The sequence below is a fragment of the Nicotiana tabacum genome, chromosome 6, assembly GCF_000715075.1.
Source record: "Nicotiana tabacum cultivar K326 chromosome 6, ASM71507v2, whole genome shotgun sequence".
Classification (NCBI taxonomy): domain Eukaryota; kingdom Viridiplantae; phylum Streptophyta; class Magnoliopsida; order Solanales; family Solanaceae; genus Nicotiana; species Nicotiana tabacum.
The window spans coordinates 49139926-49160621 of NC_134085.1; the positions used below are offsets into that span (position 1 = coordinate 49139926).

The 20696-nt window shown below is 35.2% G+C and overlaps 1 protein-coding gene across 2 annotated transcripts; it reads left to right on the forward strand.

Annotated features, from left to right (window-relative positions):
* Positions 1-349: 349 nt before the first annotated feature.
* On the forward strand, positions 350-15443 carry LOC107784206 (ceramide synthase LOH2). Of its 2 annotated transcripts, XR_001647647.2 has the most exons (7): positions 350-839; positions 4682-4890; positions 9735-9890; positions 13955-14140; positions 14231-14409; positions 15157-15236; positions 15323-15443. XR_001647647.2 is itself a non-coding variant. In XM_016605289.2 (6 exons), the coding sequence occupies exons 1-6, from the start codon at positions 723-725 to the stop codon at positions 15174-15176; spliced, it is 867 nt and encodes a 288-aa protein (XP_016460775.2). In that variant the 5' UTR covers positions 350-722; the 3' UTR covers positions 15177-15443. The 2 variants fall into 2 exon arrangements, 1 of the variants encoding a protein (XP_016460775.2); XM_016605289.2 differs by having other exon boundaries at positions 15157-15443.
* The last annotated feature ends 5253 nt before the right edge of the window (positions 15444-20696 follow it).

Here is a 20696-nt window from a genome sequence, read left to right on the forward strand (position 1 = left end):
TATGTCAAAAAATGTTTGTAACTATTTGACAACTATGGATAACAATAGTGCCCTAAAAACATCTACTATGCCTATGTAATTTCTTTTATTATATATATAAAATATCCTAGTGTTGTGTTAAAAAAAAACTAGAGGGAGAGAGGGGCATTAGCACAACATAATTTTAACTTTTTATTCAATTTAAATCTTAAATTGAAGTATGATACTTTTTCGCTAATAATAGGATTCAAACTTAAACATAATATATAATTGAATATTGAAAAAAACAAAATAAAAAAACAAACAAAAGAAATTTCAAGTTAGTTACATCGTACTACGTACTATATGCATATTGCATCTGTAGACAGTGAGGTCACGGTGTCAGCGACTCAACATTAACCGCATACGATTGCGTATTCTTCAATTTATTACCATACCATAGAGGACCACAAACTTCAAAAAGCTTTAGTTCGCAGAAAAAAACATACCCCCTCCCCTCCTTTGCCCCCCGCCCTCGCCATTCACAAAGATCTCACCACCTCTTCTTCCTCCTCGTCATTGTATTACTCCATACGCCTGACGCAACAATACGGTGGGAATAAGGCGAATTCGTGCCTGTTCCAATGATTAGCAATTCATTTCTGTACATTATTGTTGATTTTGGAACAATTGATCGATGATAGATGTGAATTATAGGGAAATTTTTGTTGTCATTTCAAAATTGAGGGTTCTGAAATCCTCTAATGGACTCGATTTGGGTAAATGATGTTGCCCCTGGCGTTCCGGATTTGATGTATGCGATTTACTTCATATTTGCTTTCTTCGCCGCCAGGTTCTTTCTTGACAGATTCATCTTTCGCGTAAGCTTCCTCATTTGATTACGCTTTTAACCTTATTTTATGTTTGTTAAAATTCGTTTCGTGGATTCTTTTATTTGTGAGCAATATAGAAATCAGTTAATTTGTTATGACATACTAGTTGTTATTGTTTTTGTATCCAAAGTAATTGTGTTATATAACCATGAAATCGGCCGTAAAAGTTACAGGATGTGGTTGTCGTATTACTTTGGAATATTAGCTGCTTCATCGTGATTGGAATTGAGTAAATGACGGCAACTTAAAATATTACACTCAAAACCATGGGTTAAAATAATTAATTTGTTAAATACAAATATATATATATGAGCTGCTAAAAAGGTAAGCTGAGGGTTGGTATAACGGTAAAAATATTGTTTTCTACGAAAAATATTTCATTAGAAAATCTTTTTTCATTAATCAGGTAGAAAACCTACTAAAAGGCCATATACAAGAGGTATACTAAAAAGGTAGAAAATCTACGAAAAGATATGCAAAAGACACCCCAAGGAACTACAAAGACATCCAATCTTCTTCTTGGGAAACCCATTTTCTAGATTATTTTTCGGTGTTTGGTTGGGTGTAAAGATTATAAGGTGAAAACAATGTATGGGAATAATTTGGTGATATTTCTGAGTATTAAAGGTTGACAACAATGTACAAGTAATTGTTGAAGCAAGTGATATAAAATAAGACATGGGATGTTTGCAAAAAAAAAAAATGATTTCTGCCAAAGGTAATGTAGAAGTTGTTTTCTTCCTTTGGTTAAAAATATTTTTTTTTGCATAGGAAATGGGTTCTGCCACAAGTGATAAGAGTAGAACTGTAGAAGAGTGATAGGAGTAGAAGTTATTTTCTCCTCGCAGTGGAGAACATTTTTTGGTGGAAAAAATCATCTTCATCAAACATTAGAAAATGATTTTATCAAGAAAAATATTTTCCGCTAAAACAATAGACATATACCAAACACACCAGATCTCTTAAAGCAAATGCATGGTAAATAAGACAGAGGCGGAGCGAGCATTTCAACTTTATGGATTCTAAATTTTAGAACAACGATTTTAAGAGCTACTAACTGGGTTTTTAATTTAATATATTTAGTGAATTTCTTAACATAAATAGCTCAAATTACTAGATTCGGCCAAACCCGCACTTAGGCTTCTACCCCCGCCCCTGAAAGAAGTTGTATCTTTAAGGATTCAAATCTGCTGAATTCTGTGACCACGTTATCTAAATTTAAATTGTTAGAGCACACATTTTATATAGTATTTAGTTATTCCTTCAACTCGCTCCTACGTCCGATTCTTTTTATTGGCAAGAGCACATGGACATTTTTTTTTTGATAATAGGTGGTAGTGTGTTTGAATCCAAGACTTTTACTTGCTCTAATTCCATGTTAAGAAAATGGACCTTTGACCTTACTAAATCTCAAATCGTAGCTCATGAGGTGATGATAGTACAAGACCATATAAAAAGATTACATGCCATACTCTTGATCAATGTGGGAATCTAACACCCTTCGCATGCCTAGGGTTGAGATCTGGAACATAGATAACATAACATGAGAGCCCAACATCAGAGCCCAACATCAGGGTAAAGCTCTTGGTTAACCAATAGAAAAGTTAACTCGGTACCATGTTAAGTAATTAACTTTGGTTTGCCGATAAAACAGTTATCCTTTTAACATTTAATTTTAGCTAACTTCAACATTTATTAATGGTTGGATGTTCTCAATCAATCAACTATGCCTGGATACGAAATTATTTGGGATTTACTGTATGAATCCTCTGTACCCATTCTGCTCTATTATGTAGTTAGTTGATCGTGAAGTGTATTATGTATTCAGTAGACAAAAAGATCATCAGAGTTTGGCTATTTTAAACCTGGCTGTCAGTCTGTAGTGATCTTCCTCCTTTATCCATACATAAGATTGACTATGCTTTAGGAAACTTACATAAGAGGATTTTAGAGTCGGACTTTTAGTTAGATGTAAAACCTTCAGCCGTTTACTCTTCAAACTTCAAAGTAATGAATGATTTGAAATTTAAAGTTGTTTACTTATAGGTCCAAGGGAAGAGTTCTGCATTGTCCACTGACTCCGTTCTTCGTTTATTGGAAGTTGAACTAACTAATATTGTCAACAATCAATTTAAGCAAGAGCTTTTCTCCGTCATTTCTTTGTTTTCACATAGTATTAGAACCTCAATGTGATGTGAAAGAACTAAGCATTTTCCGCCGGAACAGAAGTGTCCTTATGCTGCTTGACTGGCTAAAGTTCTTTTTTCGTATTACTATCATTGTCCATTTACAATAACCGTTTCAGCGGTACCACGTCCTTTTTGGTGACTGTGCCGCTGATGTCATGAGTAGCTGAACTGTCAGTTCACATTTGTCGATGGTATTTAATACTTCACATTAGTTGATTTGTCAGGTCAGCACGCACAACTAACAAAGTAATAGCCTATAAATTAACTTTTATGTCTGTTGACTAGTCAAGCCGATCGAACCGTAGCTGCCTACTCTTCCTTGGACCATGCGTGAACACGGGATGCTTCGTGCTCCGGACTGCCCTTTTCTTTTGACCTGTCAAGCCAATAGTCCATTTATATCTAATCAGCGATAAGTTAGTTGACAAATTAGGATTCCTTTGGCGACATGTCACTGTCTAATTCTCGGTTAGAAATGCCAAATTGACGTTCAATAACACATCAGTATTTAGTCATTGTCATTTTAACATTCCACAGTCCGAAATTTCGACATGTACAGTCGACTCCATATTGTCCAGTCAGCATCCAGTTGGCGAACACATAAATGTCATCTCCAAGCAACATGTCATTATCCAACTAGCACGTCGTTCAATGACACAAGTGTACAGACTACACCAAGTTACTATTCAATGAGCAGCCACAGCACTATCCAGTCAGCTGCTATGTTCCTTGCCATGTTTCTGTTTTGCAAATTGGAATTGTTTCACTACCTTGGGTTTGAGAGAGCATGTTAAAAATCAAGAAAATTAATGAAGTTTCATCTTAAAATGTGTTTACAGTTACAACATGTCTGGATTTATTGAATTGAGTAAAAGAATATAATGTAGAACTAGAATTCATAAGCTATTTTAGAATATTCTGTACTTTATTGTGGGAGAATAATTACTCACCTAATTGTGAATAGGAAAATTTATGTACTTTATTGTGCGTGGACTAAGACTCATATATAAGTAGCCCATTTGTATTTGTCAACAACCAATTTGACAAGAGCTATCCTCCTTTTCATTCTTTTCAGTGATACAATTTGAATGAAAGCAAAATTATATCAAGAATACAACAAATATCGGTTTCTAATGGTGCATATTTCAGAATGCACTAAAACATATGGTTTCCTCCTCCCGTTGCTTATAGAAACCTGAGAATTATCCCCTCCTCACTTACTGCACTACGTTATATATGTAATTTTTGAGATATGATTTTTAGTTCAATATTTGTTGCATCTTGAGAGTATAAGTAGAGTGCCTTCAGTTAGGGCCAGTCTGAATCAGTGTACGGGTTAACGTTAATCATCCTTATGCTCTTACAATTTCATGATTTAAAGGTTTATGCAGCATGAATTGGGGTCTTAAGTCTTAACTGTCAAACTAGTATCGGTTTTGACACTCCTTTACATGAAAGATGATTTCAGCTGCTTGAAAGTAGTGTAGGAGATTATATGATGGGAAAGTGAAAGGAGACTATTGAAAAATTATCTTGGACACTGTTACAGAACTAGTAGCTATGTGACTGACTGATCCGATTAACTTCTTTCCCCTTAATCTAATACATCCATGTTTCTTATGCATTCTTCTTGTTCAACAGAGGCTAGCCATTTTGTTGCTGCGATTGGGAACCACCCACTTGAAAATTGATGAGCCTACAAGAGCAAAAATTGTTAAATGCTCTGAATCCATGTGGAAACTTGCATATTATGGCACTATTGAGTTTTGTGTCCTAAAAGTTGCCTATCACGAGCCATGGTTCCTAGACATTAAGGAGTATTTCAGGGGCTGGCCAAATCAAGAGCTACAGTGAGTATTGCGTCCTCTTTGTATTATGACCAAGTATCTGATGAATTGCACTCGACATTTAATCTTTGTGGTAAAAGTGAAAGTAGATAGTTATTTTTAGTGAATGACTACAAAAGAAAGTCCCTAAGATTTGGTATTATTATTTTCTTTTTTGACTTAGGAACTTCTAACTTTGTCTCAAATTTCCTTGTCTTGCAGCTGGTCCCTGAATTTCAGAAGGGGGTCTTTTCATCTGTATTACTTCTAGGAAATATCTAAATTAACAGTTAATGGTCCAATTCAAATTAGTTCAGGAAGTCACAGAATTGCGTTGCTAATTCTCTGAAACTAGGATGGAAAAACCTTAAGTATTTTGATTCTTATTAAGTTCCCACCTGGGACTCAAATTAGGAGTTTGTATTTCAGGAAATTTGCAGCACCTTAGGAAAAAGCTCTGATTTCTTTTTGTAGAAGAAAAAAGGGAAAGAAAATCTTCTTTTGCTTGCTTATTCGCTGAAATCTCTTGTCAAGAAGCCCCATGATCCTCTTACATGTTTGATACTGTGATATGCTGATTTGCGGATAGGAGTGGCACTGGTTGTTGCTTTTTAGTTGGGTTAATCACAGTGCTATAACCTGGACCTACAGTTTTTTCAATAACTGGGCTGATTTCTTGAAAGTTCAAGCGGGATGTTAGGACATGGTGATCTATGAAATGAAATACTTTTGTCTTGCCAAACACATGGAAATATTTTTGGGTGGTGGTGAGATTTGAACCCAAGACTTCTGCCTTTCTGGTACCATGTGAGAAATAAAGAACACGAGAAAGCATATTGAGAGAAAGCTTAGCTTGATTATACCCCCTAGCTTTGTGGCGTTTAAATAGTGATTTACACCTATCCTAAAGTAGAAAAGAACATGAAGGTTACAAAATTACATTTCTATAAATATTTTTGTTAATGTCAAAATATTCTTAAGACTCCTCATCAAGTTGATGCACCACAAATCGTATGTCCCGAGCTTGTTACACATTGTCACTAATTTGGGGACTGGCACGAAACTTGGTGAATATATTTTCTAGTTGATCAAATTTTACGGACTTCTAATCTCTATTGAGAGTATCTTTTCTATGCAAAGTGACAATCAATTCTATGTACTTGGTCCTTGCATGAAACCCGGGATTTGATGCAATATGAAGTGTTCTTTGACTATCATACAGAAGTTTCATCACAACCTATCTCTTCAAACTTCATTTCTCTAAATAGTTGCTTGATCCATACAATTTCACAATTTGCCACAGTCATGGCTCGGTATTTTGCTTAGGCAATAGAATAGTAGACCTAGCAACCATATTTTTCTTCTTGCTCTTTCGAGACACCAAATTACCTCAAACCCGAACACAATATGCAAAGGGGGAGCGTGTATTCAAAAGTGATCCTACCCAATCTACATCTATATTGCCAATGATATGATTATGGCCTCTATCCCCATGGAGCAACCCTTTCCATGGAGCAGATTTTATGTAATGAAGGCCCAATGGGTTATCACGTGGAGAGTCCAAAAATTGAATTACAATGCTCACCAAAAAGGCAATATCAAGTGGTCACTATTAGATAATTCAATTTCAACAAGCTGCCTATATTCCAGGATCACTAAGAAGCTCTTGTTGACCTAGTAGAAGCAGGTGACATCGGCACTATTGAAAAGCATTCTTGATGTCTAACTAATGAAGAGGCAAATGGCAATAGTGGGCATTAATAGAAAATGACGAATATATGCTATTTTAGTCGGTGGAGAGAAAGTACTACGATAATCAATCCAAATATTAAAGTATAGCCTTTAGCAACAACACAAGCTTAAGACGTTCAACTTGACCATCTGGACCAACCTTGACTGTATATAGCCATAAATCTTTGCATGTTGAGAGCATGATCATAACATGTTGCTAACCTGAATAAGAAGGTACTTAGTCTTAGGAATAAAAATAGAGGACAAAGATGACGCAAAAGTATAATGATGTGATACCAACCGACGATAACTCAATAATATACATGGGATTAGGATTGGCGAGTACCTTTCTGGATGGCCATTGGTGGACTATGTGCACGAGGCAGGTCCATAGTAGGCGAAGGATTTGGTGCAGGGCGTGAATCAAGATTATGTGTTGGGAGACTAATCAGCAACATATAAAGAATCCGGTATAGGGCGTGAATTATCTAGACTTGACTTTCTGGCGATAATGATAAGTAATGAGTGGTGGTGTCGTGGGAGATGATGGGAGGATGATGACTTATTGGATCTCCCAGTAAAACCACATACATGTTAAGATGGCTAGAAGAAGTAAAAGCTGTGAAATAAGGTTGAGGTGTAAGGAAGGTGACATTAGCTGACAAAAGTATTGACGAAGGTCGGATGAGTAGCAAAAGCTTTTTGAACTCGAAAATAATTGTGAACAATATACACTTGAGAGTATAAGGGGTTAATTTATTTCTTCCCGGGGTTAGATTATGAACAAAACAAGTTCTTCCAAAGGAAGAGAATACAAAAATGAACATATGAATAAGATAGTGTGTGGAACTTGATCCTGAATAATTGAGGAAGACATGCGATTAGTCAAATAACATGCGGTGTGAACCGCATTATCCCAAAAACGCAATGAAACATGTAATAATCATATATGTATGGTGTGAGTGGTCTGAATGTGATGTTTATTCTTCCTCTCAGCTGCTCTATTTTATTGAGAGGTATGAGAACTAGATGTTCGATGTACAATCAAACTAAAGTTTATAGACTGTTGAAAGTGAGAGGATAAATATTCTAGTGTATTGTCATTAAGAAAAGTGCGAATAGAAATCTCAAATTGAGCAGAAAAAGTTTGAAAAGTAGAAAACAACATAAAATGATCCTTCATTAGAATCTACGTATACCTTGAGTAATTGTCAATGAAACTAACGAAGTAACGTAACTCCAAAGTAGAGCTAACTCAACCTGGACCTTAGACATCTGAATGAACCAAAGAGAAAGGAGATTCTTCAGGAATTTCCAAATTGTCTATGAAGTAACCCAAGTAAGTCGGTAACATGAGAAGCTGTGGTGATCTTGGAAGGTTGAGGTAGTAAAGTCCATGTGATTCACGTCCGACATCTATTATCCGTTGCATGCTGTGATCCTGTATGATAACAGTGTTATCGAGAGAGGTAAACGAACAATTAAGTGTCTGAGGAAAAAGACTAACATATATTAGATTGAAGGAACAACCATGGATATGGACTGAATTTGAGTTAAAAAGAGAGCAGTAATATAGCTTGACCTACTCCAGTTGCCATGGTTTTGGTTCCATCGCGCAATGTAATAGTTGGAAGAGATTGATCCTCCTGGGGTTTTCTGGGGTTTGGTCGCCAGAGAGTTCTGATCCTCCTGGTAGTGCTTGTTGATGCACAACACTCACGGATAGCAACAAAACTTTGATAGAACTCCTTCTCACCAGAAAAGTTGCACGGTGACAAGATTTCTCTCCCGCATGTCACAAATATATGCGCATGTCCATCTACTCAGAACTCTTTGTTCATTGTCAATGCTTCAGGAATTTCCAAATTGTCTATGAAGTAACCCAAGTAAGTCGGTAACATGAGAAGCTGTGGTGATCTTGGAAGGTTGAGGTAGTAAAGTCCATGTGATTCACGTCCGACATCTATTATCCGTTGCATGCTGTGATCCTGTATGATAACAGAGTTATCGAGAGAGGTAAACGAACAATTAAGTGACTGAGGATAAAGACTAACATATATTAGATTCAAGGAACAACCATGGATATGGACTGAATTTGAGTTAAAAAGAGAGCAGTAATATAGCTTGACCTACTCCAGTTGCCATGGTTTTGGTTCCATCGCGCAATGTAATAGTTGGAAGAGATTGATCCTCCTGGGGTTTTCTGGGGTTTGGTCGCCAGAGAGTTCTGATCCTCCTGGTAGTGCTTGTTGATGCACAACACTCACGGATAGCAACAAAACTTTGATAGAACTCCTTCTCACCAGAAAAGTTGTACGGTGACAAGATTTCTCTCCCGCATGTCACAAATATATGCGCATGTCCATCTACTCAGAACTCTTTGTTCATTGTCAATGCTTTATTACTGAATTCTCAATTCATGTCCTGTTTAGTACTTGAAGATCCCATTTGCAAGCATCCAATTGCTCCAGTTATTTATATAATAAGAAAGAGCACAAAAGTAAAAAGTTCCTTACCTGCAACCATCCGAAAGACCAAGGGAAAAAGAGTTGTGTCTAATCCTTACAAAATGAAGAAACAGAAATAGTTACCCCTACTTTGTTCTCATAGAAAACCATATGCCTCCATTATTCTTCAACAAGGCTCTTTCTTTCTATAGCCCTTGGTTCGGGACTGGCAATTTTGCAAATCTATCCTTTTCAAGAAAATCGATTCTTTTCCTCTTGTTATCTTGTCACTTACCTCTTCATCTTCTTCAACTCTTCTCTCTTATTTTTATTCATTTTTATTTGTTTTGGTTTAACATTTTTCTCCCAAGTGACACTTAAAGCACCATCTTTTTCTTTCACCTTTTGCAATCAACATATACATGAGAAAATTTCACTGGATAGGTGTAACTGCAGACCTGCTCCATTCCTTAGCTATCTCCTTGTGCCTTTCCTTCTTATCTTTGTAAGCCATAATAAGTCACCTCTATTCAATATCTTTCTGCAAGTGTCATCGTGTTAGCAGCTGTCTGACTCTGTCTGTTATGTAGATGTATCTTCTTCTGCCATGTGAATGTAGAAACCATCCTGGTTCTTCCAAAGAGTTTGATAGTCTAACATAGTTTATGTGTTTTCTTATTGACATTGTAGGGTTGGAATAAAATTTATCTATATGTGCCAATGTGGGTTCTACCTCTATAGCATTGCTGCCCTCCTCGTTTGGGAAACACGAAGGAAAGACTTCTCTGTGATGATGTCTCATCACATAGTCACAGTTATTCTGATATCATACTCGTACATTTTAAGGTAACCTTACTTCGTTAGAGGTTTGTACCTTTTTATCACTTTTTTCTTTTCTGTTTTGGGTTTTATAGATACTTACCTTGACATAATATGATGAGATTTTGTATAGTATGAAGTGACAGTTTTAGAAGTTCCCTATATCTATGTTGGATGAAGTACATATAGGAAGTGGGAATGTGTTTAGGTCTGAGTTATTTGTTATCATGTTAGTCAACCACTGACCATGGGGGTGTTTGGACATGTTTCAAGAAGTTGTGTCTCTGCTTTTGTTTTCTTTCGAAGGTGTCGTTAGAGTGCAAGGTGAAAGTCGATTTGATACTTTGAGTAACTAGGTTTAAATAGAGAATGTAGAATGAAACAAAAAGATTGAACATCTAATGAACAATCATATATCTGAATATTGGCAGTATGTTTTTGTGCATACTCATATGAATAACATTAATCATATCTATGTTAACAATTAAAGGAATAATATTAATCATTTGTAATCGGACATGATCATTTATATATATACAACTAATAACTTTATCAAGAAAATATAATAAACAACTAATAAGGTACAAAGTAGTTTTCCATTTATTTGTAAATGCAATATCAGAGGAATGCAATTGCAATATATATTGCCAATGCTATGAATAAGATGCTTTATTCTAATATTTGGTACAATTTATTTTTGTTTTTTTTTTCCTGAGATTTCCTGGCAGATGAGCATTGATCAAATTGACCCTACTCTCTTTCAATTATTGACGCTTCATCACTTTGTCATGGGAAATTGTTAGACAGTGTAAGCGTACGTGAGGCAAATTTGACATGACGGGTAGCGTGAGCTTAGCCCCTATTAAAGGAGGGTTAAAGAGAGAGAATTAAAAAGTTGTCTTACCTTTCCAATTTTGGTCAAATCTCTAATGCAGGTGACATACAGTTAGTACTATTATGGCTTCTCTATACCCGTTTCCTTTACCTAACAAATGTTCTTAAGTCAAATTTAAATTCTTGGTCGGATTATCAGATAATGATTAGTCTTTGGGGACCATTTTTAATTCATCTACCATAGTGAAGAAATGTGTCAAATTTCAAAAGTCAATTATCCTCTCCTTGCACTTAATCTGTTGATTTCACAAAACTGGGCAAATTATAAAGATAACTTGGCTTTATACTGGGGCACACCCCCTCCCTCTGTCCTGGTTCCTTTTCTGATTATATATTTTCTTAACATGTGATAATCTCTTTCATGACTTTATCTAACTAATTATCTTCTATGGTATCTATTAAGACTTTGCTTGAGGTTCATCAACTTTGGGATTTAGGATCAAAATTATCTTATCATTCTTGTAGATTAGCAAATTCTCTTTGCTGAAAATTTGATCTTTTGAAGGAGGCTGACTCCTGAAGAATGTTTGTGACAAGCAGAGTAGGGCAGAAAATAAACATGTTTGGACAAATAATTTTTGCTTTAAGTTTAATTTTATTCTTAGCCATGGATATGGCTAAGCATCCTTAAGAAAAATATTAATTATGGTGCTTTTGTTGTATATAATCACTGAGATTTCCCATCTTCAAAAACATTCTGTTCTTGAGAGAGAAGTATCCAGAAAAGTTAAGGCTATAAATAGCCGGTACCACAGTATTATAAACACAGTTTTATTGCTTGTTTGCTTTCCTTTTGCATTACATGTCTGGTACATAATCAAAATAAATAAAGGTGCACGATGAAAGGAACCGTCCAAGCTAGAGCATATTGTCAACCTAAAAGTTGTTGTCATGAGTTAACTGTCTGGTTTAACTGTCCATCAAAACTGTCTGGTTTAACTGTCCAAGAGCACAGGAGTTTCATTATTATTCCTCTCGAACGTTACGTAAGTTTTTGAAACAACAATATTTGAATTTGCTAGGAAATGCAATGTCATTCTTAGCAGATCTTCAACCTGAGGCACTCAATCTTATTTATCAGATTTTGTTGGGTTGACCTAAGAAAAAAAAAACTTAGGTTACTCTCGTTGTATTTAGTATATGTCCTGTTTGAGATTCTTGTTGGGCTGGTAGTGAAATTGAATGAACGCCTTTGGATTTGGAGATAGTTAACATTTATAGCATTTTGATCATATAAACAACTCTGACTAGTTTTATGTTTGAGGTCGTCTAGTTATTGTGTACAAGTCAATCGTACTAAGTTAAGGTGTCATATGGAAATTTTTTTAAAGCCAATTGGTCTTCACCAATTCTGTTGATAGAATGCCTAAACTGACTCGTGTCATAGATTCTACGCATATTTCAACGGGAAAAGGGTCTGATTTGCCCTTTTACTTTGATAAATAGTATAATTTTATCCTCCGGTATACTATTGGTCCATTTAAAGCCTTACCGTTAGCAAAGTAGAAACAATTGCCCCTATTTTTGGCGGAAGTCCACCTTGGCAAGGGCCCAGTTATTAAAATCCAATGTGGCCTGACATTTTGGGTGAGGTGGACGCCATGTGGCATGCCACCTCACCAAATTTTACTTTTTCCTTATTCTCTCTTTTGCTCTTTCTTATCCAGAGTATTTTCCTTTCATTATTGATAATTTTTACCCATTAATACCTAATTAACGTAAAAGCCATCAATAACCATAATTTTAATCAACACTAGAACCCACCCACCTCATCCCTCTATCCAGCCAGAAACAAATCATATTTTCTTCATTTCTTTTCCATATAACCAAGAAACCATTGGAGAAGGCAACCAAAGAGAAAATCTTCAGTTTAAACTTTGATGTCAAAAGTATCATTGAGTTTGGTGGTTCTTGAAACTGAATTTTGGGGCTCGCATTTAATGGCAACTGCTGCAAAATTAAGCTTTTGGTAAGAGATTGAACTAGTAATATAATTTGCTAGATACTTCAGTTAGTGTTAATGTATGTTGTTGGATACTTCAGATCTAGTGGTTCTTTTTTTATTTGGAAGACTTCTTTCTTATGAAGATGAAAAGAAAAACTCTGCTCAAAAGTTGAAATCTGGCCGGAAGAAATGGTGGCTGGCGAACCTAAGCTTTCCGAACAACCAAAAGGTTTCCTCAACTTTTAACCTACTCCATTTTCCTTTCTTTTCCTTCATTCCGTTTAGTATCAAATTCACCAACAAATCTCTCTCTCTCTATAAGAAAGAAACAAAAAAAGAAAGAGAAGAAGCAAAGCAAAGATGGCAAGGAAGGGGAGATAGCAGCGGCCTGAAAATTAGAAAAGAAAGAAGAGGAAGGACGAGAAAAAGAAGAAAAATCTGGAATGAAAAAAGAATATTCAGAAGTGATAACTAATATAATTAATTATATATCATCCAATCAATAGATGACACATGCAGAGTTTGAAACAAGAATTCTTGCCACAGTGGACTTCCATTAAAAATGGGGGCAATTGTTTCTACTTTGGTAACGGTAAGGCTTTAAATGGACCAATAATATAACGGAGGTTAAAAGTATACTATTTATCAAACTAGAAGGGTAAATCAGACCCTTTTCCCTATTTCAAAAGTAGGTGAAGTCCTAGCAGCAATCACTGTAAATGCATCTTTATGAACGTCATTGTAGGATGAAATGTTGTAAATCTGTTGCTTGGATACTTGAATTCACCTTTTGCGAAACATTTCACAGAGTGATCTTCAAGTTAATTTGACGTGAATCTGTTCATTTCTTGCTTTAGTTAACTTGCAGATATTTTGGTCAATGATTTTTAAGAACAAGTTCACCCTTCGTGGCTGCTAAGGATAAGCCACAAAGTGAGTTGAAGGTCATCACTTCTTAACTGCAATATCTTAGTGGTGCCTTTTTTTCTTATTTTTTCGTATGAGGACCTCTTTTTTCCTTCTTATTTCGCAGTGAAATACCATAAAAGAGTCATGATTGTTTTTCATCTAATCATGACTGTTTGTCGAGTTTTGAACCTTGCGTCATTGGCCTCGGGGATTTCCCTGTTACCAAAAATAATTTAACAAGCATCCAGGAGATAAATTAGCAAATGAAGCATATTGAAGATACTGCCTTCTGATTTGATCTTTAGCAGTTGGTATGTTAATTTTTTTGTGTTTCAAATTCCAGCTTCTTTAGAATTGGGATTGTTATTCTTGCATTGCACGATGGAAGTGACGTCTTTCTTGAAGCTGCTAAAGTGTTTAAGTACTCGGAGAAGGAGCTTGGAGCTAGCTTGTTCTTTGGTCTTTTTGCTATCTCTTGGTTTGTACTTAGGCTGGTTTTCTTTCCATTTTGGGTCATACAATCCTCAAGGTTTGGCCTTTACCAGATTTTGAACTCATATAATTTATCTCCCTTCCTTTTCTGGGTTTTCCTAATGGCTTCGATGTATTTCATTACCAGCTACTATTTATGTGAGGTCTTGAGGCTGTCTGAGGCCTATGATACAACGGTATACTATGTCTTCAACACAATGCTCTTGACTCTACTTGTGTTCCACTTGTATTGGTGGATTCTAATATGTTCAATGATCACGAGGCAGTTGAAAAATAGAGGAAAAGTTGGGGAAGATATTAGATCTGGTGAGCATCTTTGTAGTGAAGTTGAGGAAAACTACAGCTATCTTATGTTATTGAACTGGTGCTGAAACTGTTGTACGTATGTGATTAACCTTTATTTTTTCTTTTCTCCTATTCAAAAGAAAAAATGTGGAGAGCAATTTAGAAAAAAACATGAAGATTGACAATCCAAATGTCTTGCGCCCTGCTGACATTTTCTCAAATAGCTGAAACTGAATCAGAATTTAGACGTTATTGGATGAATGAGATATTGTAGCAATTAACGTACTGACTCGTTTCTAATTTTATATTCAAAAATTGGATGCTCATGTCCTATACAGCTGACTGTTAAGATGAATCCAGTTTTTTGGCAGTTCTTTTATTGAATGGTGTATTGCTATCTAGCATTGGAACATGAACTATTGTTTGCAAAAGATTTTAAATAGGCCTTTTGCCTCTTTTCTCTAGATTAGTAGTCTGCTTCCTGACATGAGCTTGTTTTAAACTTCTGTGAAACTCATCTCTCTACTTCTTTGGTAGTTGCAAAACCAACCCTCTAGATGTCTTTTGAACTGCCTCCGGCCCAGGAAAATTTAAAATTGTATTATCTCTCTTTTTAGTTCCTTCTTTATTGTTTTTTTTTTGGGTGCAATTGAAGGGGATACGGAAACTGATTATATGCTCTGACCCGGTTTTGTCATATTCTCCATTGCAATTGAGGACTTCAAGATACTTTTAAACTGCTGGTGATGTGTTTCTTTTTGAATGCAGATTCAGAAGATGATGACTAGCTTATGCTCAAATCTTCTGCAGAAGCGTGTTATCTTGGGAAGATTGCATATGACTTGTAGGTTGGTCACCGGCGTCTGGTTCCTTCTCCAATTAGGCATAGCTTGTCATCATCTAAGTTTTTGTTCTCTTTTTCTTTTGATTGTAGGAGAAGGTGAAAGAGGTGTCTATCATTTTAATTATATTACAATATAGGTGTACAAAATAACAGGCATCTCCTTGTATAATGTTCTCTCTAACCAGATAATGAAAACAATTTAAGCAGGCCATCTTTGCTATGTCTCTTAGCTTGATTTAAGGAGATTAGGCTCATTATGAAGAAAGAAAAAAGAAAAATGGAGGTTAAGCACATGTCTCACTGCTTCAATTTTAGTAACTTTTTGGTTCTATTTACTTTCATACTGGTAAGGGATAAGAGCCTCCTCCGCCTGCACATGTTTAGGTAGATTTAGAAAAGGAAAAAAAAAATTATTTGGGACTGCATCTTTCTTTGATGCTGGAAACCATTGGTTGCTTGTCCGGGGGATTATGTGATAAGCTAACTTTTGCCCCTCATTGCATATTAGCTTGAATTGTTACTTCGCTGGTAACGAGCAATTGGAAATCCTACTTTTCATTGTGCTATGCCAAAAGGAAAAAAATGATGGAACACTCCATTAGGTATGAACGTCTGAAATATCTTGAAAAAGTACAGGAATAGCAGTCTGAAGGGAAATAAATGATCTTATTATGATATTTTAGGTGCCTTATAGTAGTCAAGCGTCGTGATTGGCTTGTGAAGTTGCAACTTTCTTTCCTACGTTGTGGGGTTCAGAGTATTTGTGTGGTTATAAAAGCTTCTCATTAAGGGTAGAATTGGAAGTTTAAGCTAAATTGTTTCAAATTTTAGAAATGAGTCATTCTTTTTGGAACAGACAAACAAGGTAAAAAAATTCACATAAACTGGAACCGAGGGAGTATATTAAAAAGGAAGGATTGAAACCAGGGCATGCAAAACTTATTTGCACTTGGTCTTTACCCCAAATGTAAATATGAAACAAGTGTCTTTCATATAACCTTTATCACGAAACCATGATTATTGGACAAGTATTTTTTACTTTAATTACTAAACTTGTAAAATTAAATTGTTAAGTTTAGCGTAAAATACTGGATTCGAGTAAGTAAACAAAAAACAGAGAAGATATCAAGTGATAAAATAAGAAGTAAAATCCGAGCTCTAAAAAAGGAGCTTCAAAGAGATCCGGAGTCTCGGCTCACCGCAATCAAATAACTTTAAACATCATTCCATAGTTAATCTTGCAAGGTGGCACTTCATCTTAATAAAATAAAAAAATTTAAATGGCTAAAAATAAGAAGTTCGAAGTTCGTTAATTTTGAGGGGCCAAATATGAGCCAGTCCATGATAAGGGCATATTTGGGACAAAAATCAAACGGAGGGCAAATTTGTTATATTTTCATAGTTGAGGTACAAATATGTACCAATCCAAAATAAGAACAAATTTTCTCTATTTCTCATAGTTTAGGAACATTTTTGGTCCTTTTCCTTTAATCTTTATAAATCTTGGCTCATCCGACCCTTTCATATAAATAATAAAAATACAATTTAAATAATATTTCTTTTCCACGTGTCATGTATGTGACAATAATTACCACCCAAGATTACCATTTTTCTATGATGCAGAATAGAAATAATCATGTGAGTTAATTCCCGATTCCCGACTACACAAAAGAATGAAGTATCAAGCTACCACAATCATAAAGTGTAGTTTCACCATACTAAATGTCATAGGGGTGATTTATGTCACTCGAATTCTGTCCGAGGTTCATTACTGCGCGGCAGTCAAGCCCCGTCTTGACTTCAGCGTTCCAACACTTAGAATAATTTTAGGAACATTTTTGGACTTAGACAGATTTAGGCAGCAAGTAAAGTAAGTAAAGGCACACACAGATTTATAGGAATTTCTTCCCAACTCGTATTAATATGTGAATACAAGAACACAATAAGCCAACCTTATGACCAAGAACAAAGAACACCCTAGTTCCTTGTCCCGAAAATGATTTCCTACCCTTATGAATGCACTTAGACGAAATTGGCTAACAATTGCCACAAGGCTAAGTTTTCTGCCCATTTGGGACAACCTTATGCACATATTTATAGTGCAGGCTGCCCAATTTCACTTGACAACATTTTAGAAAATCAGTTGACAAGCCCCAAGTGATGAGCACACATAGGGAACATGCTAAAAACATGTATAACTAACCCACACAATCAGCCATGATCTAAAAACGTGCCTCCACTTAGCCCCATGATTAGTCATGTTTGAATGAGGCAGTTGTAACCACTCAATCACCCTGCATGTGCGCTGCATGTGCTTGTTTTGGCCAGTTGCTGCACGCCCAAGGCTGGCATTACGCCCAGCCTTGCCCTTTGACACTCCTCCGCCCCAATTCCATGATCATAGCTTGCCACATTTTGTCTTAGCTGCACACGTTCATGGCCATAACTGCCTGCCTATGTCAAGTCGCCCTCAACTTGATCAAATATTCCCACATTAATGTCATTGCTTGTCTCACCTTGCCTTGCCTTGTCTTGCCATGTCTTGGCCCCTGCTTTGACATGGCTTTGCCCTGCCATTGTTATGCCAACCCGCACGTCCATGTGAAATGCGCCTTGCCTTCGTTCAAGGTGTATTTGTCAACCCCGCATAGTCCATCATGCCAAGCTGCCTGTCATGATGTTGCCCCATTTTTCAAGTTATGTGTCAAGGCCATCATGAAAATCCTTGTCACAACCCACACTTGCCGAGGAACTTTGTCAAGGGGCTAATACTACGCTAGAAGAGGAAAAGTCATCCTAGCTTGTTTGCTTGCTACGTGTCGTACCTCATCATGAAAGGGGGTTTTGCATTTATACCTTGTTTTGGGGTCACAATTGAACCTATATTTATTTTGCAAAAAAATTTGCAAGCCTACTCTCTTTATGATCAACTTCAGGCTAATCGGGTTTAAAGTTAAAAAAAATTAGTCTGAAGTGAAGAAATTGCACTTCAAATGCACTTAAGGCCAAATAGGTCTGAAGTGCAATCAATGGTTTCATGCACTTAAGACCACTAAGTCTGAAGTGAAAAATTACACTTCAGATGCACTTAAGGCCAAAAGGTCTAAAGTGCAACAAACGTTTTCCTACACTAAGGCTAATAAGTCTGAAGTGAAAAATTACACTTCATATGCACTTAAGGCCAAATAAGTTTGAAGTGCAACCAATGGTTTCATGCACTTAAGGCCAATAAGTTTAAAGTGAAAATTTTCACTTCAGATGTACTTAAGGCCAAAAGATATGAAGTGCAACAAATGTTTTCCTACACTTAAGGCTAATAAGTTTAAAGTGAAACATTGCACTTCATATGGACTTAAGGCCAAAAGATCTGAAGTGCAACCAACGTTTTCATGTACTTAAGGTTAAATAGGCCTGAAGTGCGAATTGGCCAGAAACAAAAATTTGTTCTTCGAACTTTAACAATCCAATTTACGATTTAATACCTAAATCTACTCCAAATGAGCTCAAATTTGAAACATAACTTTCAAGTATCATCAAGAACAAACTCCAATCATCAATTTGTCAAAACAACAATAAATCTAACTAACCTATTTTGCAATTAAGAAAAAAAAAAGAAGAAACCCTAAACAATAGCAAAAAATAAAGCGCAACAAAAGCTCACCATTGTAAAATATCATAACTACCTTAAAATATGTTCACAAACATCATATAAAATCACTATTACCCGAAGACGAAGAAGAATGTCTGAGTTAGTTAAATAGTTGATACAAGTTTTAAAAAAAATTTAAAAAGTGGGTACATGTTAAATGGGGGCGACCAAATAGGGTACCATTTCTATTTTGGGAGAATGACACAGTTACCCACAAAAACAAAACTATTTACCCTTGTCTACCCATTTGTTTTACTACCCATCAAACTAATTACATTTCCTACCCATAGTAATTTTTGTGAGGAATTTTTTCTTTTTCTTCAATTCTTTTTTATTTCTATTCTTCTTTTCTTTTTTCTTTTTTTCTTTCTTTCTTTTCTCCTTTTCTTTTTTCTTAGTTTTCTTCTTATTTTTTTTTTCCTTTTTTAATTTCATTTAACTTATTTTTTTTATATTCTTTTTCTCTTCATAATCTAATTTCATTTACTATTTTCACTATTTTTTGATACAATAAGAAAAAATAATTGATATTGTAAATATTTGTTCACCTTTTTTCTAATATAGTTAGTACAATACACCTTTTGTTTTTTTTCTCTCTCTCATTTTTTAAATTCAATTATCAAACTGAAATAATATCAGTTGTCACTTGATCTAATTCACTGAATATCGCACTGACTGCTGCTAAGCATCATAAAATACATAATCAAATTCTAAGAATCAACACGTGATTGTCATGCAAACCTTGATCTCCTTCCCTATAAATATCATTACTCACTCTACCATTAGCAGTAATACAACCAGTTATAGAGTAAGAAAACATAATCTACGGCAACCAAATCTCCATATATACTAGTTAGAATAAAAATGATAATAAAATATTGAAAAATGCAATAAAAGTATAAGTAGCAAAAAAGACTTCTAGTACTATGTGATACCAATAGGGTATATATGTATACCAATAGAGCATATAATTGCTCTAGAAATTGCTACAACTATCTGTGACTATACTACTGTACCAAATATTAAAGGACACAATAAAATAATGAGAAAATTACATGCTCGTATTGCAAGCTAAATATGCAAAACAACTTGCTCATTCCGTATACTAACAGGGTATATAGTTGTATGAGCTCATTCCAATAATTGCCTATGACTATAAAAATTATTACATAATACACATAATTTATGTCCATCGGCATACAAAAATTCCAACACTGCAAATCATGTTCATATAAATAATTTCATAATAGAATTCACTAAAATGCAGCTAAAACAACCAAAACAATGTTCAAACTACCATATGATACCAATATGACATATAACTATAACAACATGGTATTACTGATTAATTCCCAACAACTATATGACGATACTACTATTACATAACACACATGCATAAAGAGAAAAATAAAAAAATAGTGTACCACATATTAATATAATAAAGTATTTCAAGAAATTGTACTATATTACTATTATTAAAAGAAAATCAAATATTGTACCAATTAAATGCAGCTAATACAACCAAAAAATGATTCAACTAGCATATGATACCAATATAGTATATAGCTATACTAATAGAGTATATAGTTGGAATGAATTGTATACCAAAATGGTATATTTGTATATTATTTGGGTATACAATACAAATTCGTCTTCTTCTCTGGTTCAACTATATTTCAACCCAAATTTCTAAAATCTACTACAAAATCTCCACCAAATTGACTAAAACTTTAGCTACAATCTCCAATCAATGTTCCAAACAAACTCATACAGGATCGGACCAAAACAATTAAAAACTCAAACAAATCCTTTGAA

Excerpts from the sequence above, each read along its gene's own strand:
- LOC107784206 (XM_016605289.2), top strand. The coding sequence starts at position 723 with ATGGACTCGATTTGGGTAAATGATGTTGCCCCTGGCGTTCCGGATTTG. Across the intron at positions 4,891-9,734 it reads TGGCCAAATCAAGAGCTACA|GGTTGGAATAAAATTTATCT; the intron begins GTGAGTATTGCG and ends TTGACATTGTAG. Across the intron at positions 14,141-14,230 it reads TGGGTCATACAATCCTCAAG|CTACTATTTATGTGAGGTCT; the intron begins GTTTGGCCTTTA and ends TTTCATTACCAG.